Source organism: Corythoichthys intestinalis, chromosome 17, assembly GCF_030265065.1.
Source record: "Corythoichthys intestinalis isolate RoL2023-P3 chromosome 17, ASM3026506v1, whole genome shotgun sequence".
NCBI lineage: Eukaryota > Metazoa > Chordata > Actinopteri > Syngnathiformes > Syngnathidae > Corythoichthys > Corythoichthys intestinalis.
The window spans coordinates 29,811,551-29,830,010 of NC_080411.1; the positions used below are offsets into that span (position 1 = coordinate 29,811,551).

At 39.3% G+C, this 18,460-nt stretch overlaps 1 protein-coding gene across 3 annotated transcripts in view; it reads left to right on the plus strand.

The window, feature by feature from the left end:
* LOC130905652 (lipoxygenase homology domain-containing protein 1-like) overlaps positions 1 to 18,460 on the plus strand; it is a 129,399-nt gene that overhangs the window by 70,517 nt on the left and 40,422 nt on the right. For 2 of the 3 annotated variants that reach the window (XM_057819224.1, XM_057819222.1), the window contains 9 exons: positions 916 to 1,112; positions 2,353 to 2,545; positions 4,208 to 4,368; positions 4,515 to 4,848; positions 4,922 to 5,073; positions 7,510 to 7,643; positions 7,876 to 8,030; positions 8,459 to 8,563; positions 16,911 to 17,039. In XM_057819224.1, coding sequence (XP_057675207.1) covers positions 916 to 1,112; positions 2,353 to 2,545; positions 4,208 to 4,368; positions 4,515 to 4,848; positions 4,922 to 5,073; positions 7,510 to 7,643; positions 7,876 to 8,030; positions 8,459 to 8,563; positions 16,911 to 17,039 — 1,560 coding nt within the window. The remainder of the gene's footprint in view (positions 1 to 915; positions 1,113 to 2,352; positions 2,546 to 4,207; positions 4,369 to 4,514; positions 4,849 to 4,921; positions 5,074 to 7,509; positions 7,644 to 7,875; positions 8,031 to 8,458; positions 8,564 to 16,910; positions 17,040 to 18,460) is intronic. The other variant, XM_057819223.1, reaches the window with a different exon arrangement.

Sequence of the window (18,460 nt, forward strand, 5' to 3'; positions counted from 1 at the left end):
TAGTAACTCGCCATTCTTGATGTCAATAATTACACAATGCCCACTCATGGTGTAACACATAAAATCAGTTTTACCCAAGCGCCAGCAGAGGGCGCCAAACAACAAAAAACAGGTAACAAGTAACAAGCGGACATTACACTGCTGTCATTTTAATCTGAGCGGGGCATGTGCGTTAATTGCGTCAAATATTTTAACGTGATTAATTTTAAAAATTAATTTCCGCCCGTTAACGCGATAATTTTGACAGCCCTAATATTAATGGCTATTATTTGAGTTATTTTGAGGGGTAAATAAATTAACTCTATTATATAAGCAGCACACAGACTACTTTTCATTGTGTCAAAGTGTCATTTTGTATGCCGCACTCTACATCACACCAATTTGATGTAGAGTGCGGCGTATGGTCTGAGCACTAACAGGCTGACCCCCCACCTCTTCAATCTCTGCAGCAATGCTAACAGCACTCCTGTAACGAGTCACATGACATTTTGGAGGGAAAATGACAAGCAGTACTCAATTTGGAGATTTAAGGATGTACGTATTTACTAAGGGGTGTACTAACTTTTGTTGCCAGGGGTTTGGATATTAATGGCTATTATTTGAATTATTTTGAGGGAAAAATAATTTAACTCTATTATATAAGCTGCACTTTTCATTGTGTCAAAGTGTCATTTTGTCAGTGTTGTCCCATGAAAAGATGTAGTTAAATATCTGCAGAAATGCGAGGGGTGTACTCACTTTTGTGATACACTGTAAGTATGTTAAGCGATACATCTTTACTGAGTGACAAATTTTGCTTGATGGAGAATTTAAGTTTAGGCAGGGATATAAACCATCTGTAAGCACTTATTTTGAACTCCTTGGCTGCCATTTTATTATTCAGTGAGATCATTTACTGCCAAACCTCCCAATCAGATGTCAGTTATCACATCGCCATCAAGACGGGCAGCGTGAACGGTGCCAGCTCAGATTCCAGGGTCTTCGTCAAACTGTACGGCGAGAGGGGCGACACCGGTAAGATAACCCTGGCGGTTTCGGACAACGACTTGAGGAACTACTTTGAGACCGGTCGCACTGACATCTTCACTGTGGAAACCTTCGACATTGGAAAGGTACGCGCGGGCCAACGCACAGAGTGTTACCTGCTTATGCGTACCCTGTGAATGGTTGTTTGCAAGTTCTGCACGTATAGCGTCAATGGTCCAAAGAACGTCAACGTAGGCTCCAGGATCTAGCTCACCCGCAGCCTTAATGAGGATACGCTTTTCCTCACATTCGCATTTTGGGTTGATTTGTAAACCATTTATGATGACTTTAGTAGTTTTAAGTGAAGGAATCTGACCTTTTAGCCAGATTGCAGGAATCACACCAGCCGAACCACTGGAACCATGCTAGTTTAATTCCAACAACCCGGGTTGGCAAAACTCGACAACCCGGCCAAAAGGCCAAACTCCGCACGTTCACTTTAGTCTTAACCCATTGTACTAACTCCTTTTTAAAAGCTGAAAAAAGGCTTCGAAACACAAGTTGACAATTTATTCCAAGTCGGCAGCAATCATACAGCACAGAGAGACACAAGCAAGGAGGTGAACTGGATCCAGGGTCACCAAATCACAAGTCAACAAAAAATGACAACGATTATTTAAACATCAGTCTTTTAAAGGCTCTGGTCCGGGCTGTGGTCTGGAAGAAGGGTGTGTTTGGGTGTTGTTTAGGATTATTGTCTGTTGGACAGGAAAAATTGGGGATTACTGTTGTCCGGTCAACGAGTGTTAAGGATTTTGCCATCCTCAGCGCCACGTGAGTGCTGAGTGTTCACTTCGCAGTCGCGGGTTCCTCTGTATCAGATCTTCCTTGCGGCAAGACAAGATGTCCCGCCATTTGTTCTGGACTGTCCAGAAGAGTTGATTGCGGGATTTGGTGGCGCAGACGTTGGCTTGTAGATGTCTTGCCTATGACCTGCTTGTCAGCGTCAATCTTGCCGTGTCAGCTGCATGACACGTGTTGGGCTTCCGTGGTCAGAAGGCGTCCTGTATCTGTTCTGCCCTCATCTGCCCATTGTCTTGGCACAGCACTTTCTAATGATTTCAAGTCCATCTGTTCATAATATGAAATATATTCTGCTTGTTTTTCTTCTTGCCAAAATCCTATAACTGTATTCATGTCACTTACTCCACTTAAGGTTTCGATTTTTTGGGACTCTGATAGTTCTTTTTGTTTTTTTAAATGGCATCTTTTTTTAGTCTAATTCACAAAAACTAGCAAATGAGTTAAAATTTCTTGACAAAAAAACATTTAAAAAAAAGCCAAATTATTCTAACCTTGATTCAGCTTTTTTTCTCGTCTTGGCAGATCAACCGACTCCTCATCGGCCACACCAATGAAGGCCTGCGAGCCGGATGGTTTCTTGACAGTGTTCAGATCTCGGTGCCGGTCCAGGGCAAGGAATACATGTTCCCCAGCCATCGCTGGCTTTGCAAGGATGAGGCTGATGGCAAAGTGGAGGTGGAAATCTATCCCAGCGAGATCCTAGACATAGAAAAATGTAAATATTCAAACCTATACAAATGACGTATATGGATGAATGGATAGAAGAATAGACGAAGGCTTATTCTGCAAGAGCTTTAAAGCCTAAGTGACCTCCAATTCTAGAATGACCCATATGTCTTTTTTTACCTCGAGTCCTTGCCTACTATGTTGAAAATTTTGACAAAGGAGTAAAACATACTTATCATTTTTCAATTTAAAAAATTAAACATCTAAAAAATGAACACAGTACTTAACAAATCTTTCTAAAGTTAAAATCTTTCTAAATCCTCTTTCCTCATTTAAATGAATAATAATACCAATAACACCTACTTACTACACATGTGCCTGTTTGAAATTTTGACGGTGTGATAACCTTAAGCAAAAATACCGCAGCTTCACTGTATTGCAATTATAGTTCTAAAATGTGATATTTTGAGATGGTTTAAAATATATATATACAGTATTTATTTTTCACAACATATTTGCAAATTGGAACATCAACATGAGCATAATGTTAAAATAAGTAAAATAACAAAAAAAGTTAAATATTTTAAATAAAATTCAAACAAATAGAACTTTACTAAACCCACAGCCACAGCTCAAGTTGCTCAACATTACAAAGAACCCTTGGTAATATAGAACTGGACTTAAAATCAATTTGATCATATATTATTTATGTAAAACACATACCACTACTACTATTCATATTACTTAGTTGAATATTAATGGAGAGCGAGAGTAAGAGACAGAACGTGAGTGTATGACTCGTATAATTATTTACACATTATACACACACACCCTCTCAACACAGAAAGTCGCCAAAGAGAAAAAAACAACACAGGCTGCATTATGAAAATGTTATTTTGTATAGATGTTTACAATGACGAAATACTTTACAAAAGTAGGTTAATGGTAGAGAGGAAACTGGTTAGCCGTCTTGGCATGCTAACTAGCCACGTTATCGGCCTCTTTAGCAAGCTTACATTGCAATATTTGTTTTACCATCACTAGATACACTAAACACGCTTGACTTAATTCTAATAGCAGGTGGGAAACGTTCATGACAGCGTTTTCTTACCTTTAATTTTGTGTAAAGTGACGGATGAAGGTCATGTAAATGTAAAATCATGTTGGAGGTGGTTTCCCCTGGCTACCACTCTCTGCGAGCATGTCGGTTGTCTTTCCTCCTCTGAGCCATGACCGTCTGTTTCTTTTCCGTAGCCAAAGTACTCCCGTACTAGCGTCTTTGTCTTTTTTGAGGGGGGAAAAAGCTCAGGTGTAGTGTCACCGACAGACACAGGACAGAGCAACAACCGTAGGGGCAGGGGTGAGCGCTGCCGCTCCAAGCCACAGATTTCTCGCTGCATTTTTAGGACATAAAAAATAGCTAATACCTTTCGACAGTATGATGGAAAATTTCAGTGGTTTTGAAACTGTGACGTTTTCATTCCACAGTAAAACTTGGAACCGGTAACCGGCACATGCCTACTACTTACCCACGGCGAAACATCAACTTAGAACAGATTATTGACAGTAAAAATATGATTAAATACAATGATATAGCAGAAGTGTAAGAATTTTAATCAGCGTTTTAGACGTGGAAGAATGCTGACTTGCTGATGGATGGCAATTCATCTTTCTGCTTAACAACTTCTTCCCAAATTATGTTCGACGACAGTGATCAACTACGAAGTAAGCGTGGTCACAGGAGACGTGCGCACAGGTGGCACCAATGCCAACGTTTTCTGTCAGATTTACGGAGACGAGGGAAAGACGGAAGTTCTTCCCTTGAAGAGCCGCTCCAACAATTTTGAACGTGGCACTACAGAGATCTTCAAGGTGAGTATCAAGGTCCTTTTGCATTGTAGTGGGAAGTAACAGATAAAAATGCACCTTTTTGCTGTTTTTAAGTAATTTTTTCAGTGATCTGAACACTTTTAAACCTGAAGCAAACAAAGTGCAACACTTGTCTTCCACTTTACCAGATGGAAGCTCAGGATGTAGGCAAGATCTACAAGCTGCGCATCTACCACGACGGCTCAGGCATCGGCGACGGCTGGTTCCTGGAGTCGGTGGACATAAAGCGCCTGACAATGGCCATGGTAAAGGTGGAGGTCAAGCGGGAAGATGCAAAGAAGGATAAGAAGAAGGACAAGAAGAAGAAGAAGAAAGACGAGGAGGAGGTAGTGGAGATGGTGGAGGAACTGCAGGAGGTGGTCGAGACATTCAGCTTCCCTTGCAACCGTTGGCTGGCCAGGGACGAGGAGGACGGGGAGATTGTGGTCGAACTACTGATCGACGACAATGAAGACCTCGAAGGTAAATGTAGTCTCATGTCCTCGAGAGAAGTGTAAATGTCACATGATTAACAATCTTGATTGCCCCCATCCAGTAAACTCTTACGAAGTGCACGTGTTCACGGGGAATATGTGGGGAGCGGGGACTGATGCTAAAGTTTACATCAACGTCTACGGCGAAATCGGCGACACGGGCGAGCGCCGCTTAAGGAAGTCCAACAATCTCAATAAATTTGAGAGAGGTCAGGTAAGATCACATATACACTATGTCAATAACACGCTCTATTATTCTTTTGTTTTTTAATGTACATTTTCAGATACATATTGTACATATACTGTACATATACCGTATATACTAGGGTTGTTCCGATCGTTTTTTTGCTCCCGATCCGATCCCGATCGTTTTAGTTTGAGTATCTGCCGATCCCGATATTTCCCGATCTGATTGCTTTTTTTTTGCTCCCGATTCAATTCCAATCATTCCCGATCATTTTTCCCGATCATATACATTTTGGGAATGCATTAAGAAAAAAAATGAATAAAACTCGGACGAATATATACATTCAACATACAGTACATAAGTATTGTATTTGTTTATTATGACAATAAATCATCAAGATGGCATTTACATTATTAACATTTTTTCTGTGAGAGGGATCCACGGATAGAAAGACTTGTAATTCTTAAAGGGTAAATGTGACTTTGTATATTGTGACTAAATATTGCCATCTAGTGTATTTGTTGAGCTTTCAGTAAATGATACTGTAGCCATTTAACTGTTCTGCCCAAATGCATGATTGGAAGTGCAACCATGACTGTGCGTAGTGGCACCAATTGATATATCTTCTCTGCGTTGGGGAATAACATAGGGTGTTAAGAAAAAGATTAACTATTACCTTTTACTATTGCCAATTAAATAAAGGCTTCAAAGACTGCCAAAATTCACTCTACTCATTTTACGCTGCCTTTTAGCTCTATAAATAGGTAAAACGGCGCCATTATAGATTGAACGTGACAATGCGTAAGTAGGTCGTGCAGCGCATGCGTTAATTGCGTTAACGTGATTAATTTTTTAAAAATTAATTACCGCCGTTAACGCGATAAATTTGATAGCTCTACTTAAAGCCAAAACTAAAGGCTCTGGGATCGGGATGCCGATTGATCGGGTCACATCTTTAGTATATACTGTATATACAGTGAAGAAAATAAGTATTTTAACACCCTGTGCTATTTTACAAGTTCTCCCACTTACAAATCATGGAGGAGTTTGAAATTTTCATCGTAGGTGCATGGCAACTGTGGGAGAGAACATCTAAAAACAAAAATCCAGAAATCACAATATATTATTTTTTAAACAATTTGTGTGGTACAGTTGCAAATAGGTATTTGAACATCTGTCTATCAGCTAACTTCTGACCCTGACAGATCTGTTTGTCCACCTATTGAAAATCCACCTCCACTCGATGTATTATCCTGAATCATACATGCCTGAATAATACAACTACCTTAATTTTTGCACTATAAGGCGCACCTGACTATAAGCTGCCACCCACCAAATTTGGCACGACAACGGCATTTGCTCATAGATAAGCCAAATGGATTATAAGCAGCAGCTGTCTTCAATGTATTATGGGATATTTACACCAAAAGATATTTACTGGTAACACTTTATTTGACTGCGGCATATGGCTGTCATAAGACCAAATGAACCACCATGAAGCTTTGAACCAATTGGCTGCAAAGCTTCATTGCATCCAGATGTTTCATTTGGCCATCACTGCTCCCTTGGGGGAGACAGTCAACCTCTGCTGCCACCTGCCGTCAACACTGTTGTTGTCCAACATGCCTCCTAGCATGCATTGCAGCGCTACAGAATTAAATAACAATCAAAATTCATGTTCAGTGATAATTATTTCTTCAGTTGCTGTTCCAGTTGTTTCATTAATTGCTAGTTTTGGTATTTGGTAACACTATATTTGACAGTGGCGCCATAAGACTGTCATCAGACAATCATAATTATGACATGACACTGTCCTGAGCATTAATGAATGCTTATAACAGATGTAACTTGGTGTTATCTGGCAAATTATCTGCCTTTTGAATGGATGTAAAAGATCCAAGCTGGACATAAATGTGTGCCAAAAGTGACATAATTTGCTGGATGACACTTAATGACATAAGCATTTAGTAATGCCCATGATAGTGTCATGTAATAAATATGACAGTCTTATGACATCACTGTCAAATAAAGTGTTGCCTATTACCCAAATAAATCAACAAATAAGCCACACTGGACTATAAGCCGCAGGATTCAAAATAAAGGGAAAAAGTAGCGGCTTATAGTCCAAAAATTACGGTAATTAGGCAATAACAATAGAGCATTATGTATCTTTTTCCCAGGTGGAAAGAGTAAAACTCCAACAAAAGAATAGTAATTTAAGTATAAGTATAAAACTGTATTTTTCCTCCAGAAGGACATATTGGAAATGTATGTAAAAAAAACCAAAAAACTTTAAAACAACAAAAATAATTTAAAAATAAATAACAATAAAAAAAACAATTTTAGAACAAATAAGTCAGGAATAGCGGTAAGAACCTACCCAGGCTCCAAATGATGTTTGTTTCTCTGAGGCTTGTATGCCAACTAAATCTAATAAATCAGCATAAATATATGTGTCACAAGGAGGACGTGTTCAGCATCACGTCTGTGGACTTGGGGCCACTAAAGAAGTTGAGAATCCGCCATGATAACAGCCAGGCTGGGGCAGGCTGGTTCCTGGACAGAGTGGAGATTGTAGACAACAAAGACGACACCACGTAAGTAACGAACAATAATATAAAATGCAGTAAAACAGGAATAAATCCATACAGTATTCATTTTGATCACCCAACACAGCTTCTGATATTGAACTTCACTCATGTGCACATGAAATATGATACAGCACCCCTTTGTGGCAAGAAATGGTACTTACACATTCAAAGTACAGGGGAACATTTAACATTCAAACACACATGAAAGGTCATGGGACTGGCCACCGCTGTGTTCCAGTTACTTCTTCCCGTGCAAGCGATGGCTGGCGGTAGACGAGGATGATGGGCAGCTGGCCAGGGAGCTGGTCCCTGTGGATGAGGCCTTCATGAAGAAGGGAGACGACGATGATGACGACGATGACTCAGAGGCCACGTTGGGCCTGGAGCAGAAAGGTGAGGTCACTGTTAACTCATTGGCTGGCATTGACGGTGATAAGCACATTGGCGTTTCCAGAAATATTTCACAGAGGTGGCCAGTAGGGATGTAAAAATTAATCTATCTGGATCATTATATCAATTAGTTGAAAACAGACATATTGAAATAGACCAAAACATTGGTAATTATCATCACTTTATAGAAACACAATTTATTTAAAAAGATGTTTTTTTCCCCTCTATTGTATAAAATGGTTTTAGCAACAAAAGTGTCAAACATATGAAAATTGCGGTCCTTCTCTTCGCCAACCCTCATTGGATATGCGTCCAATCTATTCAAACAGTGGGGACTGGCAGTTATTATTGTCAACATCAGCCAATAAGTTCAGAAACAAAGCAAGAGAAATGAATAATACTATAATACTAAAAACATTTCGTCACGGCAGCTATGTCCACCACATACACGGTGAGACTAAAAACCGGTGACAAGAAGTACGCCGGGACGGACGCCAACGTCTTTATGACGCTCTACGGCATCAAGGATGACACAGGTGGGACGGATAAATTAGTTCTACTTTGCTCACTGCAACACCTTCAAGCTGTTTAATATTTTTAGGGCTGTCAAAATTATCGCGTTAACGGGCGGTAATTAATTTTTTTAATGAATCACGTTAAAATATTTGACGCAATTAACGCACATACCCCGCTCAAACAGATTAAAATGACAGTACAGTGTAATCTCCACTTGTTACTTATGTTTTTTGGAGTTTTGTCGCCCTCTGCTGGTGCTTGGGTGCGACCCATGAGCATTGTGTAATTATTGACATCAACAATGGCGGGCTACTAGTTTATTTTTTGATTGAAAACTTTACAATTTTTATTAAAACAAATACATTAAGAGGGGTTTTAATACAGTGCCTTGCAAAAGTATTCGGCCCCCTTGAACCTTGCAACCTTTCGCCACATTTCAGGCTTCAAACATAAAGATATAAAATTTTAATTTTTTTGTCAAGAATCAACAACAAGTGGGACACAATCGTGAAGTGGAACAAAATTTATTGGATAATTTAAACTTTTTTAACAAATAAAAAAACTGAAAAGTGGGGCGTGCAATATTATTCGGCCCCCTTGCGTTAATACTTTGTAGCGCCACCTTTTGCTCCAATTACAGCTGCAAGTCGCTTGGGGTATGTTTCTATCAGTTTTGCACGTCGAGAGACTGACATTCTTGCCCATTCTTCCTTGCAAAACAGCTCGAGCTCAGTGAGGTTGGATGGAGAGTGTTTGTGAACAGCAGTCTTCAGCTCTTTCCACAGATTCTCGATTGGATTCAGGTCTGGACTTTGACTTGGCCATTCTAACACCTGGATACGTTTATTTTTTAACCATTCCGTTGTAGATTTGGCTTTATGTTTTGGATCATTGTCCTGTTGGAAGATAAATCTCCGTCCCAGTCTCAGGTCTTGTGCAGATACCAACAGGTTTTCTTCCAGAATGTTCCTGTATTTGGCTGCATCCATCTTCCCGTCAATTTTAACCATCTTCCCTGTCCCTGCTGAAGAAAAGCAGGCCCAAACCATGATGCTGCCACCACCATGTTTGACAGTGGGGATGGTGTGTTCAGGGTGATGAGCTGTGTTGCTTTTACGCCAAACATATCGTTTTGCATTGTGGCCAAAAAGTTCAATTTTGGTTTCATCTGACCAGAGCACCTTCTTCCACATGTTTGGTGTGTCTCCCAGGTGGCTTGTGGCAAACTTTAAACGAGACTTTTTATGGATATCTTTGAGAAATGGCTTTCTTCTTGCCACTCTTCCATAAAGGCCAGATTTGTGCAGTGTACGACTGATTGTTGTCCTATGGACAGACTCTCCCACCTCAGCTGTAGATCTCTGCAGTTCATCCAGATTGATCATGGGCCTCTTGGCTGCATCTCTGATCAGTTTTCTCCTTGTTTGAAGAGAAAGTTTGGAAGGACGGCCGGGTCTTGGTAGATTTGCAGTGGTCTGATGCTCCTTCCATTTCAATATGATGGCTTGCACAGTGCTCCTTGAGATGTTTAAAGCTTGGGAAATCTTTTTGTATCCAAATCCGGCTTTAAACTTCTCCACAACAGTATCTCGGACCTGCCTGGTGTGTTCCTTGGTTTTCATAATGCTCTCTGCACTTTAAACAGAACCCTGAGACTATCACAGAGCAGGTGCATTTATACGGAGACTTGATTACACACAGGTAGATTCTATTTATCATCATCGGTCATTTAGGACAACATTGGATCATTCAGAGATCCTCACTGTACTTCTGGAGTGAGTTTGCTGCACTGAAAGTAAAGGGGCCGAATAATATTGCACGCCCCACTTTTCAGTTTTTTATTTGTTAAAAAAGTTTAAATTATCCAATAAATGTTGTTCCACTTCACGATTGTGTCCCACTTGTTGTTGATTCTTGACAAAAAAAATTAAATTTCATATCTTTATGTTTGAAGCCTGAAATGTGGCGAAAGGTTGCAAGATTCAAGGGGGCCGAATACTTTTGCAAGGCACTGTATAAAATGTCTATAACTTGTACTAACATTTATCTTTTAAGAGCGACAAGTATTTCTATCCACGGATCGCTTTAACAGAATGTTAATAATGTTAATGCCATCTTGTTGATTTAGTGTTATGATGAACAAATACAGTACTTATGGACCATATGTTGAATGTATATATCCGTCTTGTGTCTTATCTTTCCATTCCAACAATAATTTACTGAAAAATATGGCATATTTTATAGATGGTTATAAATGCGATTAATTACGATTAATTAATTTTTAAGCTGTAATTAACTCGATTAAAAATTTTAATCGTTTGACAGCCCTCATTTTTTTTCAACCTCTGGCCCAGGTCTTCCTATACAAAATTGCCCCAGGGCCATTTAAATATTATTTGTGTTGGCTTAGCTACGCTTGTATTCAATAACCAAATCAAATTCAACCAAATAAATTTTTGAAATTCCACTTGTGGTGACATGACTGTACTGTATTGCGTAGTGGCTAAAGTAGGCACACCAGGAGGAGCGGCTAAAAAAATTGAACTGCAGCATTAAATCTTCATGCACACCTTGTTAATTATGTTTTAAATTCTAATAAATTATTTATTATTTTTATCATTCAGAGACTTGACTCTAAGTTGATGGGACACAGGGCCGATCCGTAGGGGGCCTATTTTCAAAAAGTTAAAATTCAAATACTTTCAAAACCAACGCCGCTAGTGACCTAAAACCAAATCAGGTACCTCCCTTAGGCATATAGGAGTCTCCATGAGCAGCGACATCAAAAAAATTCAGTCGTTCCCTAATAAAATCCTGGTTAATTATTTTTTTATATTAGTATAACAACATTTAAAATTGCTATAAAATTCTCAAATTTTACGTTAGACGCACAAAAATCACCAAATGCCGAGATAATCACCTATATTTTCAGGATCAATAGCAATATTTAACATATCATATTAGTTTTTGCCCGAAATAGCGACTTTTTTTTTTTTTTTAAGTGCAAGTTTTCAACAGCTAATATATCACTCAATTTTCACATCAGAAATTTAATACTTGAGGAAAGCATGCAGGATTATCTTAATTTTACTCAACAAACGCAGTTTTTTTTTTTTACATACAATCACAACTTATTTAGGTTGAATTCTGATGTTAGCATTGCCTCAGCACGTCTTGCGGCTATCTGGCCCTCGTCGTTTTTAGATTGAAATGTTAAGTAAAATAAAGCACGTAAAAGGCAATTTTTTGGACGCAGAAATGTCTAAATTATTATAACTACTCATTATATTTTTCTGTGGAAAACCACCAGAATTGATACTTAAGGTTCACATTCGTTTTCGTAGGTATCGTTTCATAGTAAGCAACGCCCTTTCAACAAGCATTATAGACTTGTGTATTCTCATTGTACTTCTGGGTGATCACAGCTCCTGGCTGAATCACATCATTTTGTACCCTTGATATACAGTGCCCTCCATAATTATTGGCACCCCTGGTTAAGATGTGTTTTTTAGCTTCTAATATATTTATTTTTAATTCAAATGATATGGGACCTTAATGGAAAAAAAAGAGAAAAATCCAACCTTCAATACAAGTGCATTTATTCAGTGGGGGAAAAATCCCACATAAAGAAATAATTATTTGACATCAAATAATGTGTGTCACGATTATTAGCACCCCTGGTGTTAATACTTTGTACAACTCCCTTTTGCCAACAAAACAGTACCTAATCTTCTCCTATAATGTTGCACAAGCTTGATTTTGTGTCTGGTGAACCATTTCTGTGTAGATTTGGCCATATGTTTAGGGTCATTGTCTTGCTGAAAGACCCAGTGACGACCCATCTTCAGCTTTCGGGCAGAGGGCAACAGATTTTGATTTAAAACAGACATGTCCAAAGTCCGGCCCGGGGGCCAAATGCGGCCCGTGGTCAAATTTCATCTGTCATAAAATCAATAACATCTGGCCCGCACACAGACATAATAAATTGGTCAGCAGTACTGCCACCAGCATATGAAGTAGCTTACACACTAAAAGCTGCTCCTCATTTACACACTAAAAGGCAGCAGCACTCTAAGCAACATTACCCATGTGACCCTTTACTACCAATTTTCTAAAATGGCGACAATCAACAAAAAAAGTTGACTACGACGGCCGACGCTTCAAGGATAGGTGAAAATTGGACTATTTCTTCACTAAAATACGCATCAACCGTGTCTGCCTCATTTGCAAAGAGACAGTCGCTGTTTTTAAAGAGTTCAATGTGAGGCGATATTACCAAAGAAGACACGCTGACCTGTACGACAAGATTACAGGCAGCGAGAAATTGAAGCAACTTGAAGCTACTTTAATTTCACAGCAGCAGTATTTCGCAAGAGCCCGAGAGTCGAAAGAAGGCCACAAGGCTAGTTGCGAGATTGTTGAAATTATTACCGTATTGGCCCGAATATAAGACGGCCCTGATTATAAGACGACCCCCTCTTTTTCAAGACTCAAGTTTGAATGAAAACTTTTTGAACACCAAATTAATTTTTATACAGAAAATAATTACAGTACATCTGAAACAAATGATTATAACAATATATTTGAAAGAAAAAGCATGTTATTTTGCCTCATTCAAATCTTAATATCTGAACATTTAAATATGTAAACGAAAGTGCAATCACATTCGTAAATGAATGGCTTCTGGTTTTTGATGTGTAAATAAACCAATCTATTGTGATGAAACAAAATTGCAATAACTGCATTAACCATCAAACTGAGGTCTAACTGTAACTGTAGTCTTGAAACAAATCTGAAAGGAAAAACATTGCAAAAAAATAATGCAAACTGGTTAAACTTGAGAGTAGCTGAGTTCTGTCATGACAGAACATTGCTTCAATGATATCTGGCGCCATCTAGCGTCGTGAATGGGTATAACGTCTAGACCGCGAATATAAGACGACCCCCACTTTTTCAGTCTTATTTCAATGCAAAAAACAACGTCTTATATTAGGGCCAATATTGTAAATAAAAAAGATAATGAGGCAAATGTGACACACAGAATGGCTTGCTAAAATTTGCTTAAATATATTGTTCTATGTAAAGGTTGTCAGCCAAGGTCGGCCCCCCACATTTTTACCACACCAAATCTGGCCCCCTTTGCAAAAAGTTTGGACACCCCTGATTTAAAATGTCCTGGTATTTCAAAGCATTCATGATGCCATGCACCCTAACAAGGTTCCCAGGGCCTTTGGAAGTGAAACAGCCCCACAGCATCACTGACCCACCCCCATACTTCACAATGGGTATGAGGTGCTTTTCAGCATGCGCATCTTTCGTGGCACGTCAGACCAAGTTAGAGTGTTTGTTGCCAAAAAGTTCAATCTTGGTCTCATCTGACCAAAGCACACGGTCCCAGTTAAAGCCCCAATACCGCTTGGCGAACTCCAGACGTTTGCGTTTATGATTGTGAGTGAGGAAAGGTTTTCTGCGTGCATGCCTCCCAAACAGCTTGTTGGCGTGTAGACAGCACCTCATACCCACTGTGAAGTATGGGGGTGGGTCAGTGATGCTGTGGGGCTGTTTCGCTTCCAAAGGCTCTGGGAACCTTGTTAGGGTGCATGGCATAATAAATGCTTTGAAATACCAGGACATTTTAAATCAAAATCTGTTGCCCTCTGCCCGAAAGCTGAAGATGGGTCGTCACTGGGTCTTTTAGCAAGACAATGACCCTAAACATATGGCCAAATCTACACAGAAATGGTTCACCAGACACAAAATCAAGCTTGTGAAACATTATAGGAGAAGATTAGGTGCTGTTTTGTTGGCAAAAGGGGGTTGTACAAAGTATTAACACCAGGGGTGCTAATAATTGTGACACACATTACTTGAAGTGTCAAATAATTATTTCTTTATGTGGGATTTTTTCCCCACTGAATAAATGCACTTGTATTGAAGGTTGGATTTTTCTCTTTTTTCCATTTAGGTCCCATATTATTTGAATTAAAAAAAATATTAGAAGCTAAAAAACACATCTTAACCAGGGTGCCAATAATTATGGAGGGCACTGTATATCTTGTTTACAAAGTCTTCGAAGCAGGCAATCCTCGGGTGGGTTTGATTCTTTCTCTTATCTAAGCTACAGTGCCTTGCAAAAGTACTCGGCCCCCTTGAATCTTGCAGCCTTTCGCCACATTTCAGGCTTCAAACATAAAGATATGAAATTTAATTTTTTTGTCAAGAATCAACAACAAGTGGGACACAATCGTGAAGTGGAACAACATTTATTGGATAATTTAAACTTTTTTAACAAATAAAAAACTGAAAAGTGGGGCGTGCAATATTATTCGGCCCCTTTACTTTCAGTGCAGCAAACTCACTCCAGAAGTTCAGTGAGGATCTCTGAATGATCCAATGTTGTCCTAAATGACCGATGATGATAAATAGAATCCAAATGTGTGTAATCAAGTCTCCGTATAAATGCACCTGCTCTGTGATAGTCTCAGGGTTCTGTTTAAAGTGCAGAGAGCATTATGAAAACCAAGGAACACACCAGGCAGGTCCGAGATACTGTTGTGGAGAAGTTTAAAGCCGGATTTGAATACAAAAAGATTTCCCAAGCGTTAAACATCTCAAGGAGCACTGTGCAAGCCATCATATTGAAATGGAAGGAGCATCAGACCACTGCAAATCTACCAAGACCCGGCCGTCCTTCCAAACTTTCTTCTCAAACAAGGAGAAAACTGATCAGAGATGCAACCAAGAGGCCCATGATCACTCTGGATGAACTGCAGAGATCTACAGCTGAGGTGGGAGAGTCTGTCCATAGGACAACAATCAGTCGTACACTGCACAAATCTGGCCTTTATGGAAGAGTGGCAAGAAGAAAGCCATTTCTCAAAGATATCCATAAAAAGGCTCGTTTAAAGTTTGCCACAAGCCACCTGGGAGACACACCAAACATGTGGAAGAAGGTGCTCTGGTCAGATGAAACCAAAATTGAACTTTTTGGCCACAATGCAAAACGATATGTTTGGCGTAAAAGCAACACAGCTCATCACCCTGAACACACCATCCCCACTGTCAAACATGGTGGTGGCAGCATCATGGTTGGGCCTGCTTTTCTTCAGCAGGGACAGGGAAGATGGTTAAAATTGACGGGAAGATGGATGCAGCCAAATACAGGAACATTCTGGAAGAAAACCTGTTGGTATCTGCACAAGACCTGAGACTGCGACGGAGATTTATCTTCCAACAGGACAATGATCCAAAACATAAAGCCAAATCTACAATGGAATGGTTCAAAAATAAAAGTATCCAGGTGTTAGAATGGCCAAGTCAAAGTCCAGACCTGAATCCAATCGAGAATCTGTGGAAAGAGCTGAAGACTGCTGTTCACAAACACTCTCCATCCAACCTCACTGAGCTCGAGCTGTTTTGCAAGGAAGAATGGGCAAGAATGTCAGTCTCTCGATGTGCAAAACTGATAGAAACATACCCCAAGCGACTTGCAGCTCTAATTGGAGCAAAAGGTGGCGCTACAAAGTATTAACGCAAGGGGGCCGAATAATATTGCACGCCCAACTTTTCAGTTTTTTATTTGTTAAAAAAGTTTATATTATCCAATAAATTTTGTTCCACTTCACGATTGTGTCCCACTTGTTGCTGATTCTTGACAAAAAAATTAAAATTTTATATCTTTATGTTTGAAGCCTGAAATGTGGCGAAAGGTTGCAAGGTTCAAGGGGGCCGAATACTTTTGCAAGGCACTGTATTATTGATACTTGTCTCGGAGTTCAAACTTGAAATTCTGACACAATCAAAATTCATATTCTCTGCTAAATATTGCTTCAGTTGCTGTTCTAGTCGTTTCATTAATTGCTAGCTATGGTAACACTTTATTTGACAGTGGTGCCATAAGACTGTAGTTATGACATGACACCACCATGAGCATCAATGAATGCTTATGACATATGCCATTTTGTATCATCCTGCAAATTATCTCACTTTTGAATGGATGTAAAAGATCTGAGCTGGACATACAGTAAACGGAGTTAGTGACGAAATTTGCCGGATGACACTAAATGACAACCGTCACAAGCATTCATTAATGCTGCCCATTAGAGTGTCATGGCATAATTATGATGGCGTTCTATAACCGGCAGGATTCAAAATGAGGGGGAAAAAGTAGCAGTTTATAGTACGAGAATTCCAGTAGGCTATATGCATTCATACTTCATTGGATGGATGAACAGATATATTCTATACAATAAATAATTTTCCAGACTAATCAGGTGAAATTCGGTCATTTGCTTTAGCACACCCGAGTTCTCACAGCTATTGTTGGGAATCACGACTTTCAGCAACTTAGATGCTCTTCTCTACTAGGAATCATTAACTTGAAGGCCTCCAAGACACACAAGAACAAGTTTGAGCGAGGCATGATCGATGAGTTCACCGTAGAGGCAGTGGACATCGGGCCCCTGAAGAAGTTACGTATTGGACACGACAACCACGGTAATGCTAGAACTGTGAAAATGTCTAAAACTTGCCCTACAATGGTTTAAACACAGTTTCACAACATCTTGGTGCCACAAATGAGGATATAAAAACATACTGTATGTAGTGTGATTGTTTAGTATGGTAAAGACTAGTGGTGTCAACAAAAATCTTCCATGCGCAATTCCGGTGATGCAACGGATTTGGTTTCTCCATTTGTATTATTATTCTTATGTTTCTTTTTTTACACACTGCATAACTCTGGTCAAGTTTCCCACCAACCTCGTAGAAGCCAAAATGTCTCCAGATGTCTGCTTTCAATGTCTTAGGTGCGTCAATAATCTTTCTCGCTCCCTCTTTCTCCGCTTCAGCCATTGTTATGTTATGTCCTATCTCTTAGAGGTTAGATCTTGTGCCCGAACCAGACCCGAAAATGTGAAGCATTCACGTTCGGGTCGGTCGCCGCGCCGGACTAATAAATTATAGAGAAAAAAAAAATAAAACCGAGAGCAGGCTCTCTGAATTGTGCATTTGCTTGTGCACGCACATGAAGGCAGTGGCCCACATGTTTTTTTTTTTTTTTTTTAATATTAAACTTTCCCAGCGTTATTTCGTTGTGTAAATGCTTTTATAATGATCATAAAAATATGTAGACTATTTAAAAATTAAGAAAACTTGCGCTTTTTTCTCTGCCAACTGAGAATTCGTTACGAAGGACACTTTTATTTATGCACACAAAAGCAACAGAAATGTGATCCTTTTGAATCTTCTCCTCTGTGTGTCTGCAAAACCGTTTGTTTTTGTTTTTTATAATAAACTTTCCCAGCGTTATTTCGTTGTGTAAATGCTTTTATAATGATCATAAAAATATGTAGACTATTTAAACATTAAGAAAACTTGCGTTTTTTTCTGCCAACTCGAAGAAATGAAAATAAATTGCTGCTGCTGCGTTTTTTTTTTTCAGCGTCACTCCAAAAAAAAAAAAAAAAAAAAAAAAAAAAAAAAAAATTTGGGTTTTTCGGGCTGGGCCTGCAAATCTAGTTAATTGATCGGGCTCGGGCCGGGTCGGGCTTCAATACCAGCGGGCCATGTCGGGTCGGGCTGGATTTTTTAGGCCCGATCTAACCTCTATTGCACATATATAGTGGGCTAGGGCTACATTTTACTTTTGTTCTACATTGCAATTTAGTTGATGTTTTGTTTGCAACTGAACTGATCCCTGGATTGATATTGCGATAAAGATGCTGCTGCACTACAATATTTTCTTTGTCGTTTTCTTTAATATTTACTTGAATATTTTTATTGATGGGTCATTGTGACTAAAATACAGTGACTGTAATTACTGATTTTGCACAGGAGTTCAGATGTTGCACTGTGTGAAAGGCTGCTACTGTGTGTAAAAAAAAAGAGAAAGCCCTGGTCTCATTCAAAGCACAAAT